The 15,448-nt window shown below is 43.7% G+C and overlaps 1 protein-coding gene across 1 annotated transcript; it reads left to right on the forward strand.

Annotated features, from left to right (window-relative positions):
* The first annotated feature begins 937 nt into the window (after nt 1-937).
* LOC106612350 (protein MB21D2) lies at nt 938-14,352 on the forward strand. Its single transcript, XM_014213409.2, has 2 exons — nt 938-2,031; nt 11,082-14,352. The coding sequence occupies exons 1-2, from the start codon at nt 1,776-1,778 to the stop codon at nt 12,344-12,346; spliced, it is 1,521 nt and encodes a 506-aa protein (XP_014068884.2). The 5' UTR covers nt 938-1,775; the 3' UTR covers nt 12,347-14,352.
* Nucleotides 14,353-15,448: the final 1,096 nt, after the last annotated feature.

Raw genomic sequence — 15,448 nt, forward strand, 5'->3', positions numbered from 1 at the left:
TCACACCATATAGCAGGACACCTTCAGCTGCGGGGTCTTTTTAATGCAGGTTTGATAGTTATATTTTCAATAATTAGCTGTTATGTGACAATTAGGTCAAAAACTCTATTTTATTTTTTTGGTGTAGATGGCCTGTAAAGCTTACAGATTTAAGTCTAATAGCGTGAGAGGAAAGTAGACAAACATCAGAGTGAGATATGAAGGCATTGTCAGTGGACATTCTGAACCTTGTTTGAGGTCACTAGGTCACATGACCAAGGAGCTATTGAAATTCTAGATTCTGAAAAATTCATGTAAAATCATGCGAGATTAAAATGGACAAACTAAAGGGTGTGCAATGTGTAGGCCCACTGAGTGGATATTCTGAACCTTGTTTGAAGTCACTAGGTCACATGACCAAGGAGCTATTGAAATTTTAAAATTGTAAAAATTTATGTAAAAACGTGTGAGATGAAAATTGACAAACTAAAGGATGTGCAATATAGAAGGGCAGTCATTGGACATTCTGAACCTTGTTTGAAGTCATTAGGTCACATGACCAATGAGCTATTGACATTTTTAATTTGGAAAAATTAATGTCAAATCTTGTGAGATGAAAATGGACAAACTAAAGGGTGTGCAATGTGTAGGCTCACTGAGTGTACATTCTGAACCTCGTTTGAAGTCATTAGGTCACATGACCAAGGAGCTATTGACATTTTAAAAAAATGTAAAATTAATGTAAAATCATGAGATGAAAATGCATAAACTAAAGGGTGTGCAATATAGAAGAGTGGTCAGTGGACATTCTGAACCTTCTTTGAGTCAAGTAGGGCACATGACCAAGGAGCTATTGAAATTCGAATGTAAAAAAAGTTTGTACTTTGTTTACACTCCCTAACTAATTCAACTAGGAATACAAAATGCCGTTTACATTTCCACATGTTTATCAGCTTTGGAAAGCGAATTAATGTCCAAATCGTGAAAATATGACCTGTGCAATGTTGTGTGCAATTTTTCCAACATCATGACACTTATTTGGAGTCTGTGGCTCAAGTGGTTTGAAAGCGCGAATATCCAACTTCAAACTGTCTTTACCTCGGTGACATGTTGCATGTTAAGAACCTGGACTTTTAATTTGGTTATGAACTGCACAGCGCAAAAGGAGAGGAAATCGGGGAAAATAGGCATCATTGTGAGTGCGGCTGAGCGTTACAAGGAATCCTTTCGATTAATGCTCCGTCCTCACGGGCACCTGAGCCTGTGTAAGGACGTTATTTGAATGTGACTGAAGGAGTGGGATGGTAGTTTTATGTATTCAAACAACCATCAATGGAATAGTATTTTTGTTTTGTTTTGTTTCAATACCCCGTGTAGTAGTTGGCGGCAATACACCAATAGGTGTAGTCTAACATAAAACTTTAACGAAGAAGGTCTTCCAAACAGATGTCAGATAATAGGCTGGGCAACGTATCAGCTACATACGTGTGCCAGTGCAATTCCCTCGTCGCTCTGGAGGAGCTGATTCGGCTAGCGTCATCAGCACCATCATCGACTTGACTTCATCACTCTCACACTAGCTATGACAATTACTTTGCCTACGATTCGACAGCCATCCCCAACAGTCATTGAACCACAGCCAGCTGTTGAGTGCACTTTGCACACCCCGCATAAAATTTAAAGGACATCCGATTTGTTTGGTGCAAGCAGCGGCCGATGTCCTGAACTGAAGCCGAAGTAGCCAGTGTGGGGCCTTGGGACGCCTGCGTTCACATTGCAGTTTTTTTCTTGCAAACATGGCGGCCCCTGCGCTAACCAGCCGGGCTGGGTCCGTAAATAGCTTGGGAAACAGCCCCACTGCGACTCCCAGCTCCACGAACAATAACAACAAGATCATGCCAAGCTACCCCGAGCTCGATTTCAGGTCCGCGGCAAGAATCGAGGATTTGAACCGAATGATTCTGGAATTTAGTAAACACGATCAGCGAGAATATGACGACCAGCGAGCGCTCGAGATTCACACCGCCAAGGATTTCATTTTTTCCATGCTCGGTAAGAGATTGTGGGTGGGAAAATCACGTCTGTTTAGCTGACATTTTAACCTAGAATGAGGCAGATTTTTAAAAAATGTATTATGCGAAACGTATTTATGACAATTCTCAATTAACAACTACAGTCCGCTAGCTTGATCAGTGGTGAATGGATGCAATAATAAAAGCAAGTGTGCTGTTGTGCTGTGTGCTGTTTCAAATCTATCAGAGATCAAATCAAGAGGCTGACTATAAATCCCGAATATCTATCTAGTCTCTGACCCATCATTGTCCAGTCCTAGATAAATTGAACAATATAATAATTCATTATTTTAGTCTTACATCATTCATAGGGCTGCACTGCCTGCAAACTGTCTGTGATTACCAATGCTCGAGGGCATACGGCGTGGTTGAAATCTGGTCGGGAGGTTTTATACCCATATAACAACCAGATTTCATCCAAAATACGTTTTTTTCATGATGTCATGAAAAATATGTATTAATCTGATCGAACTACTGACCAGTTATCTAAATGCTACTCAATTAATAAACATGTGCCTAGTGTTTGTGGGCCATGCACCCATTGAATATATGACACTGGAACCATTACAATTATACAAATTGGAGTAATGTTCTTTTTCAGAAGGGTTTGCATGATTCAGTTTAGAACAGTTGGCAAATAACAGCTGGCAGAGCACACCAAAGCGGGTTAGGGTCTCATGGACCCAGTCAAGAAGCTGGGCCTATTCCGTTTCAGACTTGGACTCGGGGGGCTTCATGCGGGCGGAGCTCTTCCCGAGTCCGGTATAATCATATTACCTTGGGCTAATGGTACTCGGGCCGAGTCCTCTTCAGTTTGTCCGGTCCGATTAACTTTTTCAGGAGTAGGGCCATTTTACGTTTTTATCCGGCAGGTGATGAAATACCGGTTAATAAAACATGTTTTATATTTCACCTCCAAGGCATCGAATTTGCTAGGTCATTAGCAAGCTAAAATGTGTGACAGTCTCTGCGGCCCTATAGCTATCGGAGATGGTTCCTAATTTAGAGGATCTATGCTTTAAATGCTTTTGATTTTAGTACAGGCTATGGCAATGCTTTTCGTAGTTTCAGTCCACCAAATAGAAAAGTGCACATTCACTTCCATAATATTTGTTCTAGGCTACCAGCATGTAAGATAAACATGCACTATAATATAGTATATGCTTACCCTTACAAAAATGTACTGCCGTTAAAATACAGTAAAACTTCAGTACAATGAAATAATGTTTTTTAAATGAATAATATCTGGTAGCTTGCTGTGTGTGGCTTTTAATGGTAACCGTTTGTTTATTGTACTGTGCATTTTCTTCTGTTCCACTGAATGCAATTTAGATTTTTTAGAGTAACTAAATTCGTTTTCAGAATTTAACAAAAAAACACATAGGCCTATGTATTTTATTTCAATATCCTACTACAATCCACCAGGATTTACAAACCCCTATATTTATTCCATTTATTTAAACATTATTCCACCTGAATTTGACCCTGACAATTGTACTGTCCCTTAAAGCTTTTCAGCAATTCAAATTACTGCACGCATTGTTATTTTAATGTCAGTAGCTAAATGAGGAGGTAGGCATATCTGTTCCAACAAAAATGTTGATTGGAATCGGTGCTAGCTGCAATAGATCTCTGTGCGCGGTGCAGGCAGCTTGAGCAATCAAGCACATTGCTCAAGTGTCATTGGGACAGAGCGCCCGGTAGGTTACACAACAACACAGCTGGAAAACAATGACAGCTTTGAAATGTGCACAAAAAACTTCGATAACCTCTCTGGGCTAGGCGGGACGAAATCGTCCCACCTACGCAACAGCCAGTGTAATCCTGTGGCGCGATTTTCAAATACCTTAGAAATGCTATTACTTCAATTTCTCAAACATATGACTATTTTACACCATTTTAAAGACAAGACTCTCATTAATCTAACCACACTGTCCGATTTCAAAAAGGCTTTACAACGAAAGCAAAACATTAGATTATGTCAGCAGAGTACCCAGCCAGAAATAATCACACACCCATTTTTCAAGCTAGCATATAATGTCACAAAAACCCAGAAGACAGCTAAATGCAGCACTAACCTTTGATGATCTTCATCAGATGACACACCTAGGACATTATGTTATACAATACATGCATGTTTTGTTCAATCAAGTTCATATTTATATCAAAAACCAGCTTTTTACATTAGCATGTGACGTTCAGAACTTGCATACCCCCCGCAAACCTCCGGTGAATTTACTAAATTACTCACGATAAACTTTCACAAAAAACATAACAATTATTTTAAGAATTATAGATACAGAACTCCTTTGTGCAATCGAGGTGTCCGATTTTAAAATAGCTTTTCGGTGAAAGCACATTTTGCAATATTCTCAGTAGATAGCCCAGCCATCACGGCGAGCTATTTAGACACCCACCAAGTTTAGCCTGACCAAAGTCAGATTTACTATTACAAAAGTTTGATTACCTTTGATGTTCTTCGTCAGAATGCACTCCCAGGACTGCTACTTCAATAACAAATGTTGGTTTGGTCCAAAATAATCCATCGTTATATCCAAATAGCGGCGTTTTGTTCGTGCGTTCAAGACACTATCCGAAGTGTAAATAAGGGTCACGAGCATGGCGCAATTCGTGACCAAAAAATTCTAAATATTCCATTACCGTACTTCGAAGCATGTGAACCGCTGTTTAAAATCCATTTTTATGCCATTTTTCTCGTAAAAAAACGATAATATTCCGACCGGGAATCTGCGTTTAGGTAAACAGAGGAAAGAAAACAAAGCATTCGGTCGACGCGGGCACGCGCCTGAGTCTCACAGTACTGTAACCAGCCACTACCCAAACGCGCTACTTTTTTTCAGCCAGAGCCTGCAAAGCCACGATTCAGCTTTTTGCCGCCTTCTGAGAGCCTATGGGAGCCGTAGGAAGTGTCACGTTATAGCAGAGATCCTCAGTCTTCAATAAACAGAGGCAAGAAGAACGACACCTTGTCAGACAGGCCACTTCCTGCATGAAATCTTCTCAGGTTTTTGCCTGCCATATGAGTTCTGTTATACTCACAGACACCATTCAAACAGTTTTAGAAACTTTAGGGTGTTTTCTATCCAAAGCCAATAATTATATGCATATTCTAGTTACTGGGCAGGAGTAGTAACCAGATTAAATCGGGTACGTTTTTTATCCAGCCGTGTCAATACTGCCCCCTAGCCCTAACAGGATAACATTCTCCTGCATTCTTGTTTTACTTTTGTAAGTAAGGCGGCGGTTTGTTGGGGAGAAGAACTTCAAGGAATGTTTTGCTAGCTGGCTAATTTTAGCTAGCTAACATTAGCTCTAGCTAATCTTCCATGGACATGGTAAGTTAACATTTTTACCTCCTGCAGCTAGCTAGCATTTTGACATTTTGAAATCTGTTTAGCTAATGACGGTGTTGCTGTCTGTCTCTCTGTCTGTGTATGTGTGTGGGAGAGACGGACAGAGTGATGATGATCACAATAACTTTAGAAAACGTGTGCAAAATGCTTACAGTAAGTGTCATGAAAAGCCTGGAAACTCAGAAGGTTGATGTGTTACGGGCCTGGCCCTCCGTAAAGTCCTAAAATATGTCCCAGATCGCTGTGGTGGAGGAGGATGCAAAGTATGTATATGAGCAAGTTGCTCTTTTTTTAAGACCTCTCTAAGCTATAACTGTAACAGACTTCTTCAACTAGTACCACGGAAATACTTTTAGCCAGCTGAGTCCACAAAGTTTTCAGGAAAGTATTTTTCTAGTTTTCTTTCAAAATCTGAAATTGATAAATTTGTAATGTGCTGATTCTCTTCACTGCAGATCTGACCCATCACACCACTATTCAAGAGGGCCACTATGCTGCAGATCGCCTTCTCTGCGGTCCTCGATGAGGATCTACCCGATTACACCACTCTTATTAGGCATTCATAAAAATCCCAATGTGCATTTATATACTCTGTCCCAGTCTTTCTATGCATGTAATGTCTGTGGGTTAATTATGAAACAATTACTGTGCAGATTTGCAAAGAATTGTGATGTAGATTGTTTTTTTGCCATTGCTTGATCTATTTTAAATGTAAGAATATGTTGCAGATTGAAACTTTAATTGGTGCCTATGGAAACAAATAGAAATGTAATGAACAAGGTTTTCAATATCCAACTTTATCCTTTGCAATCCTTTTTACAGTAGGTAATAAGCTGTAGTCAGGTGGTTATTATCAGGTTGTGATGAGGTCTTAACCATGACCTGTAGTCTACATAATAAACTGAGCAAAAAAATAAACGTCCTCTCACTGTCAACTGCTTTTATTTTCAGCAAACTTAACATGTGTAAATATTTGTATGAACATAACAAGATTCAACAACTAAGAGATGAACTGAACAAGTTCCACAGACATGTGACTAACATAAATTGAATAATGTGTCCCTGAACAAAGGGGGGGGTCAAAGTCAAAAGTAACAGTCAGTATCTGGTGTGGCCACCAGCTGCATTAAGTACTGCAGTGCATCTCCTCCTCATGGACTGCACCAGATTTGCCAGTTCTTGCTGTGAGATGTTAACCCACTCTTCCACCAAGGCACCTGCAAGTTTCCGGACATTTCTGGGGGGAATGGCCCTAGCCCTCGCCCTCCGATCCAACAGGTCCCAGATGTGCTCAATGGGATTGAGATAAGGGCTCCTCGCTGGCCATGGCAGAACACTGACATTCCTGTCTTGCAGGAAATCACGCACAGAACAAGCAGTATGGCTGGTGGCATTTTCATGCTGGAGAGTCATGTCAGGATGAGCCTGCAGGAAGGGTACCCCATGAGGGAGGAGGATGTCTTCCCTGTAAGGCACAGCGTTGAGATTGCCTGCAATGACAACAAGCTCAGTCCGATGATGCTGTGACACACCGCCCCAGACCATGACGGACCCTCCACCTCCAAATCGATCCCGCTCCAGAGTACAGGCCTCGGTGTAACGCTCATTCATTCGACGATAAACGCGAATCCGACCATCACCCCTGGTGAGACAAAACCACGACTCGTCAGTGAAGAGCACTTTTTGCCAGTCCTGTCTGGTCCAGCGACGGTGGGTTTGTGCCCATAGGTGACATTGTTGCCGGTGATGTCTGGTGAGGACCTGTCTTACAACAGGCCTACAAGCCCTCAGTCCAGCCTTTCTCAGGCTATTGCGGACAGTCTGAGCACTGATGGAGGGATTGTGCTTTCCTGGTGTAACTCGGGCAGTTGTTGTTGCCATCCTGTACCTGTCCCGTAGGTGTGATGTTTGGATGTACCTATCCTGTGCAGGTGTTGTTACACGTGGTCTGCCACTGCGAGGACAATCAGTTGTCCGTTCTGTCTCCCTGTTGCTCTGTTTTAGGCATCTCACAGTACGGACATTGCAATTTATAGCTCTGGCCACATTTGCAGTCCTCATGCCTCTTTGCAGCATGCCTAAGGCATGTTCACGTAGATGAGCAGGGACCCTGGGCATCTTTCTTGTTATGTTTTTCAGAGTCAGTAGATAGGCCTCTTTCGTGTCCTAAGTTTTCATAACTGTGACCTTAATTGCCTACCGTCTGTAAGCTGTTAGTTTCTTAATGACCGTTCCACAGGTGCATGTTCATTAATTGTTTATGGTTCATTGAACAAGCATGGGAAACAGTGTTTAAACCCTTTACAATGAAGATCTGTGAAGTTATTTGGAATTTTACGAATTATCTTTGAAAGACAGGGTCCTGAAAAAGGGACGTTTTATTTTTTTGATGAGTTTATAACACAATTTAGTGGTCAGAATTATGACGAGGTGGTCAGATAGAGGTATCAATTGCGACCAGAATAAGATGTCATATTTTTTAACCCCCCTTTTCTCCCCAATTTCGATCTTGTCTCAGCGCCGCAACTTCCCAATGGGCTCGAAGGTCAAGTCATGTGTCCTCCAAAACATGACCCGCCAAACCGCGCTTCTTAACACCTGCCTGCTTAACCCGGAAGCCAGCCGCACCAATGTGTTGGAGGAAACACCTTTCGACTGTCAACCAGAGTCAGCCTGCAGTCGCCCGACCCGCCACAAGGAGGTGCTAGAGCGTGATGAGCCAAGTAAAGCCCCCCGGCCAAACCCTCTCTTAACCCGGACGACGCTGGGCCAATTGTGTGCCACCCTATGACATGGCTGAAACAGGAACTAACTTTGCCGCGTTTCATATATAGCAGTGGATATACAAATTAATGTGATATTTGATTCTCTCTTAATAATTCATTGTACAATGAACACACACAATTCCATTTGTGAGTGTGTGATATGGTGGTTGGTGACATATTTATTTCGACAAGAAAAACTTTTATTAACAATGTCAACACTGCCATGTTGATCTGAGACTTGCTGTTGGAAAACCAAGTTAGTGCTCGGCTATCACGGTTGAACCTCCCCTGACTTCACTCCTCGGCTTTCGTCTAGTCGGTTTCTTTAGACTTATCACTCAAACGTGCCCACTAACTCAGTGGCATTCAAAGTCTGGTCATGACCCTTAGTGGGGTCACCATTTTTTTATAAAACAATTAAGATGACAAATCATTGTATGGGACAATATACAAACGTTTTTGAGAAAGATGAAAAATAAATATTTTTTGAGTAAATGTATTTATTGGTTTCATTAAAATGTAATGAATGTAAGTTTTTTTGTTGATATAAAAATCTACATTTTTGCAGGAAGAAATAGGGTCCCCGCTGAAAAAGTTTGAATATCACTGCACTAACTTGAATAACTTTGATTTGACTGGCATATTAGGCTAACTGTTGTGGTGGTGTACTGTTTCAGCAGCAGTGCAGAAAACTGGACACCATGAAAACTCACTCAGATGATGTGAGCAAAAGATACAAAAAGAGTAGCAGACTGACACACACAGTCTCACACACACACAGACTCACAGTAGCACAGTCTCTCTCTTTCTCTCTCTCTCTCTCTCTCTCTCACACACACACACACATCATATGTTTTACTGTCCTTGTAAGGACCTAACATTTATTTCCATTCAAAATCCTATTTTCCATAAGCCTAATCCTTACCCGCACTCTTAACCCTAACTCAAATTGTAACTTTAAACCTAAAGCTAACCCCTAAACTTAAAATAGTCTTCGTCCTCATGGAGACCTAGGAAATGGCCCCACGAGGGACAATTTTCCTGGTTTTACTACCCTTGTGGGGACTTTTAGGGATTTACGGTACCCTCAAGGACAGTAATACAAGCCCACACCCACACACACACTTGCACTGTAGGCCTACACACTTAAGCTTCTTGCGCTTAGTGTCCCAAAGTCACAGTGTCTCAAACAAACAGTGACAGTAGACCACAGCGCTGAGCCACTCGGGCCCGTCTCTTATGTTGGGGGTTATGGCTGCTGAGAGGGAACAGACACTTTTTGGAATGAGTGAAGAGGAAGAGAGAAAAAAGAGACAGAGCACTGCAGTCCACATAAATAAACTCAGCCGATGCTAACGGAGCATGCTAGGCTAGCTCAGTCCACTGCAGTGCACACAGAACCCAGAAGCCAACGATGCATAAGATAATGGCAGTCATTTTTTTACATCTGAAATGTTATGGGAAGGTAGGATGACTATGACAGGGGAGATTTATTTAGCCTGTGTTAATATTATTTCATGTATCGGGTTGGAACCGGTTCAGGGAACAGAACAGAAAAATAACAAAACATTTTGAGGAACGAAACCAAAACCCGGGCATGAAAGTGATCTCTAGTGTTCCGGGACAATACCTTTTTTTTTCAAATCTTGAGAACTGGTTAATGATGTTATGTTTAGTTACAAATACAAATGTCATGACTCAAGCCAAGCCCCCTCCATGTCCACCGCTCTCTCCCCACCTGTGAAATTTCAGTCACATCTCGCGACTGCACTTAGTTGACTAATCAAAAATGTAAACAGCTATCTTACCCGTTCCACAGCAAGCTGCTCAATCTGCACTAATTGAGTCAATTTAACCATGTTGATTTCACAGGTTAAAAATGTATGAAAAGGAACTAAACTCAGCAAAAAAGAAACGTCCTCTCACTGTCAACTGCGTTTATTTTCAGCAAACGTAACGTGTAAATATTTGTATGAACATAAGATTCAACAACTGAGACATAAACTGAACAAGTTCCACAGACATGTGACTAACAAAAATTGAATAATGTGTCCCTGAACAAAGGGGGGGGTCAAAGTCAAAAGGAACAGTCAGTATCTGGTGTGGCCACCAGCTGCATTAAGTACTGCAGTGCATCTCCTCCTCATGGACTGCACCAGATTTGCCAGTTCTTGCTGTGAGATGTTACCCCACACTTCCACCAAGGCACAGGCAAGTTTCTGGACATTTCTGGGGGGGAATGGCCCTAGCCCTCACCATCCAATCCTACAGGTCCCAGACGTGCTCAATGGGATTGAGATAAGGGCTCTTCGCCGGCCATGGCAGAACACTGACATTCCTGTCTTGCAGGAAATCACGCACAGAACAAGCAGTATGGCAGGTGCCATTGCCATGCTGGAAGGTCATGTCAGGATGAGCCTGCAGGAAGGGTACCACATGAGGGAGGGGGATGTCTTCCCTGTAAGGCACAGCGTTGAGATTGCCTGCAATGACAACAAGCTCAGTCCGATGATGCTGTGACACACCGCCCCAGACCATGACGGACCCTCCACCTCCAAATCGATCCCGCTCCAGAGTACAGGCCTCGGTGTAATGCTCATTCCTTTGAAATAGCATAGGCTACCTTATTACAGAGAATTTGCACTGTTAAAACCTAATCATAGGCTAGCTATATGCTGTCTATTCATCCCCCTATTTTTTAAGGAGTGGGACAGTCTCCCTCCTTTTGTATTTTTGTCCTTTTTATTGAACAGATAGGACAGGCAAGGAAAGACAGGAAAGGTAGGAGGAGGATGAGTCAACGGGCAGTGGGCCGGATTCGAACCCATGCCAACTCTAACCGCTGGACCACACAGGCCACTATTAATCCCCCTTTATTCTTCTCCCATCAGGTATGGTGCAGAAACTGGACCAGAAGCTCCCTGTGGCCAACGAGTACCTGCTGCTGTCAGGTGGTGTGAGGGAGGGCGTGGTCGACATGGACCTAGATGAGCTGAGTGTTTACGCCCGCGGCACCGACTATGACATGGACTTTACCCTCCTCGTGCCTGCGCTCAAGCTGCACGACCGCAACCAGCCGGTCACTCTGGACATGCGCCACTCAGCCCTGTGCCACTCGTGGCTGAGCCTACGCCTCTTCGACGAGGGCACCATCAACAAGTGGAAGGACTGCTGCACAGTGGTAGACCACATCAATGGCGCCACCAACTACTTCTTCTCACCCACACTGGTGGCTGACTGGTTCTATGAGTCCATCAGCGTGGTCCTGGTGGAGATCCAGAAGAAGCCCCAGCGCGGCATGCCCCGCGTGGAGAAGGTGGAGCGGAACGGCACAATCATCTCCGTCATCCTGGGCGTGGGCAGCAGCCGTATGCTCTATGACATCATGCCTGTGGTCTCCTTCAAGGGATGGCCAGCGGTGGCCCAGAGCTGGCTGATGGAGAACCACTTCTGGGACGGCAAGATCACAGAGGAGGAGGTGATCAGCGGCTTCTACCTGGTGCCTGCCTGCTCCCACAAGGGCCGTAAGGAGAATGAGTGGCGCCTGTCTTTCGCCCGCAGCGAAGTGCAGCTCAAGAAGTGCATCTCGGCCAGCCTGATGCAGGCCTACCAGGCGTGCAAGGCCATCATTATCAAGCTGCTGTCAAGGCCCAAGGCCATCAGCCCCTACCACCTGCGCAGCATGATGTTGTGGGCCTGCGATCGGCTCCCCGCCACCTACCTGTCCCAGGAAGACTTTTCAGCCCACTTCCTGCTAGGCCTCATCGATGACCTGCAGAACTGCCTGGTCAACAAGATGTGCCCCAACTACTTCATCCCACAGTGCAACATGCTGGAGCACCTGTCGGACGAGATGGCCATGCTCCACGCCCGCAAGCTCAGCTCTGTGCGCTCTGACCCGGCCGAGCACCTGCGCACCACCATTGAGCACGCCAAGGCGGCCAACCGACTGACCCTGGAACTGCATTGGCGCGGCAGTGCCTCAAACCTGCCGTCGCCACAGTCGGACGCGGGCGGCGAGCACCAGCCGGATGACCGCTTGGCTAAGAAGCTGCAGCAGCTGGTGACGGAGAACCCCGGAAAGTCCATCTCGGTGTTCATCAACCCCGATGACGTGACGCGGCCGCACTTCCGCATCGACGACAAGTTCTTCTGAGACTTCAAAATAGAAAAAAGCTATTCTTCTCCTCTCCCCACATCACCCATTCTCCCTTTGACTAGATCGATCGGTCGAGTTGTCAAATTAGTCGGTTTCCCAAGTAAAGGTTGCCACAGAGCGTTGTGAGGTGCTTTTGTGCAATGGTGTCTTCCCATTTTGTTTACCTGTCCCCACACCCCACCAACCCTACAGTGCCGTGTCACCTTGAGAAGGCCTTTACAGGACTACATGAAACAGGTGGAAGAAGAGGTACTGCGTCTTTCCTCGGAAAGTTAAGGAATGGCTTAGTCCCTGTAGGGGAACTGATGGTACTAACGCCATAACTGTACATAAAGAGAGTTGAGTGGATATGTGTGTGTGTGGACATTGGTATTATTTTGCACAGAATGTAGAGGCACACAGTTATGGTGGAAGTTGTGATGTGAAGTCTGAAATGTTGCATATCTTTTAGGAAGGCAATTTCAATGGTCTTTTTTTTTCTCTATTGGGCAAAATGCTCTGAATTAATACCTACTGGTTTAGAGTTGTTATTCCAATAAGCTGTATCGCAATGACAAAATGTTTCTAACTTTACATTCTCTGTGCATTCATGTCCATGTCCTATGTGTATAGTGAACAGTTACAGACGTATCCAGAATATGCCAAAAACCTGCAGATATCTAACCGGCAATGTGATTCACATATCTTCATCCTCAAGTGCAATTAGTAAACAAAAACACACACACACACACACACCACACCACACCACACCACACCACACCACTCCACTCCACTCCACTCCACTCCACTCCACTCCACTCCACTCCACTCCACTCTACACCACACCACACCACACCACACCACACATACAAGTGCTAACACTCATCATACACACTCCTGATCAGTGAAATGGTGTATTTGTTACGTATTTGTGATATTCCAGAACTCTGGGACCTTGTCCTTTTGTTTGTTTGTGTTATATGGAACTCGGAAACATTTACTGTGATTCTTATTTTCCATATTGCTGCTGACCTTATGAAGATGTTTTATGATTGACTGGTTATGCAAATTAAGTGAACAAACACACAATTATGTATTTTAATTGGACATGGGCGTAGCTACTGTGTACATAGTATTGTAAAACAGCAGTGGGAACCTGCTTGTATCATTTGTATGGACCAATCTGGCAGCGGCATTGTCAGCACCAACGAATCGCGTGGCCTGAGGTTCTTCAAATCCTGTTGAGTCAAACCTGTCATGGACCAAATGAGCAACCTCACCATCGGCAGGGATCATTTGCTCTCGAGTGGCGCAGCGGTCTAAGGCACTGCATCTCATTGCAAGAAGCATCACTGCAGTCCCTGGTTCGAATCCAGGCTGCGTCACATCCGGCCGTGATTGGGAGTCCCATAGGGCGGCGCACAATTGGCCCAGTGTCGTCTGGGTTTGGCCGGGGTAGCCGTCATTGCAAATAAGAATTTGTTCTTAACTGACTTGCCTAGTTAAATAATAAAAAATAAAAACACACTGCCTTACCATCAATTCGGACTAATCACTGGACTGGCCTTTCCAACGGCATACTGGCCGCATTCCGGGCTGACTACATTGCAGATGCCTGCGAAATCTCACAACGCCTGGATAGCTGTCATATCACATCATATGAGATGTCATATCACATCATATGATATAGCAATCTGATGCCTGTCTGTACAAATCGATTGACCATGGGTTGATGCAATACAATATCTGCAATGTAGTTAGCCTGAAACGTGACCATACAGTATGAGAAGGAGAGCAAGTCCCCCCAATGATCAAATTAAATTTTCTGTAGATGGTAACACTATAATCAAGCTAAAATATAATTAAACATATTTAACAACAACTCTAAAGAGAAACTGCTTGAAAATAATTGTCAAAACGATGTTGTATAACATTTAACAGTTGCTTGTCTGATGCACATTAATGATACAGTATGTTGCAAACAATATCAATTTGTGTGATGAATAAAGATGTACAGGATCCTACACTGTTGTCTGGCTCTTTGTATCCAAATTATATCAGTTACATCAGGGGTGACAAAATTATTATATGGAGGGCCTAGTGTCAGCTGGACTTTGATTGTTTCCTTTCAATTAAGACCTAGACAACCAGGTGAGGGGAGTTCCTTACTAACTAGTGGCCTTATTTCATCAATCAAGTACAAGGGAGGAGCGAAAACCCGCAGAGACTCGGTCCTCCGTGGAATGAGTTTGACGTGCATTACATGATCTCACTGTGATATGAAACATGGGTCCCACTTTGCATGGTTCTAGGTTCTGCCATTACAGTATACCTATTTGTAGTTTGTGCACTCATTTACATTTTTAAATGCATTACATTTGTAAACACCAACTCGGTTGTCTTGGTGTCCGTCCTAAATGGGAATGTTGGGGGTTCGATCCCAGATCGAGTCATACCAAAGACTCAAAAAATGAGATCTGATGCCTTTCTGCTTGGCACTCAGCATTAAGAATGCAAACTCTCTCCGTTGTGAGTTATTGTACAAATCCTTGCAATTGTACATGACACAAACAGGTATTACAGTTGTATAACAAGTTGTAGCTATGTATTCAACTGCAATGTAATTACATAGGTTTTGGCTTCTATATGTGACCGAATAAGGTGCATGTAGGCACAGATATGTAAAGCCGGGTGTACACTACTCGATTTTGGCTACAATTTAGCTGTCAAAATCCCCATGTCATTGCCTACTTGGGGCACACTGCTGTCACCGACGCTCGTTTAATGTGAGCGGTTCAGAGACGCAGTCTGAGGGCTACCAATCTTCTCTTTGAGCAGTCCCAGATGTCCCGATATTTACAAACATGTTTGATTTTATCTGCACAAAATCTGCAATGCTCTTTTAGTGTGAGATTTGCAAAAACACGTTTTGAGAACGCTGGTCAGCAATAGCCAATGAGAGGTTGCCAAAGAAGAAGCCAGTGAGATGATGACATTGCATCACCCAGAATGTGTAGACTCTCGAGCAGGAGCGATGACTACTACTAGTATGTATTTACCTATAACTAAAGCCAAAGTGTCAAATCGTTACAGCTCTGAAGTTCACAAGCAATGCTATTC

The sequence above is a fragment of the Salmo salar genome, chromosome ssa09 (assembly GCF_905237065.1).
Source record: "Salmo salar chromosome ssa09, Ssal_v3.1, whole genome shotgun sequence".
NCBI lineage: Eukaryota > Metazoa > Chordata > Actinopteri > Salmoniformes > Salmonidae > Salmo > Salmo salar.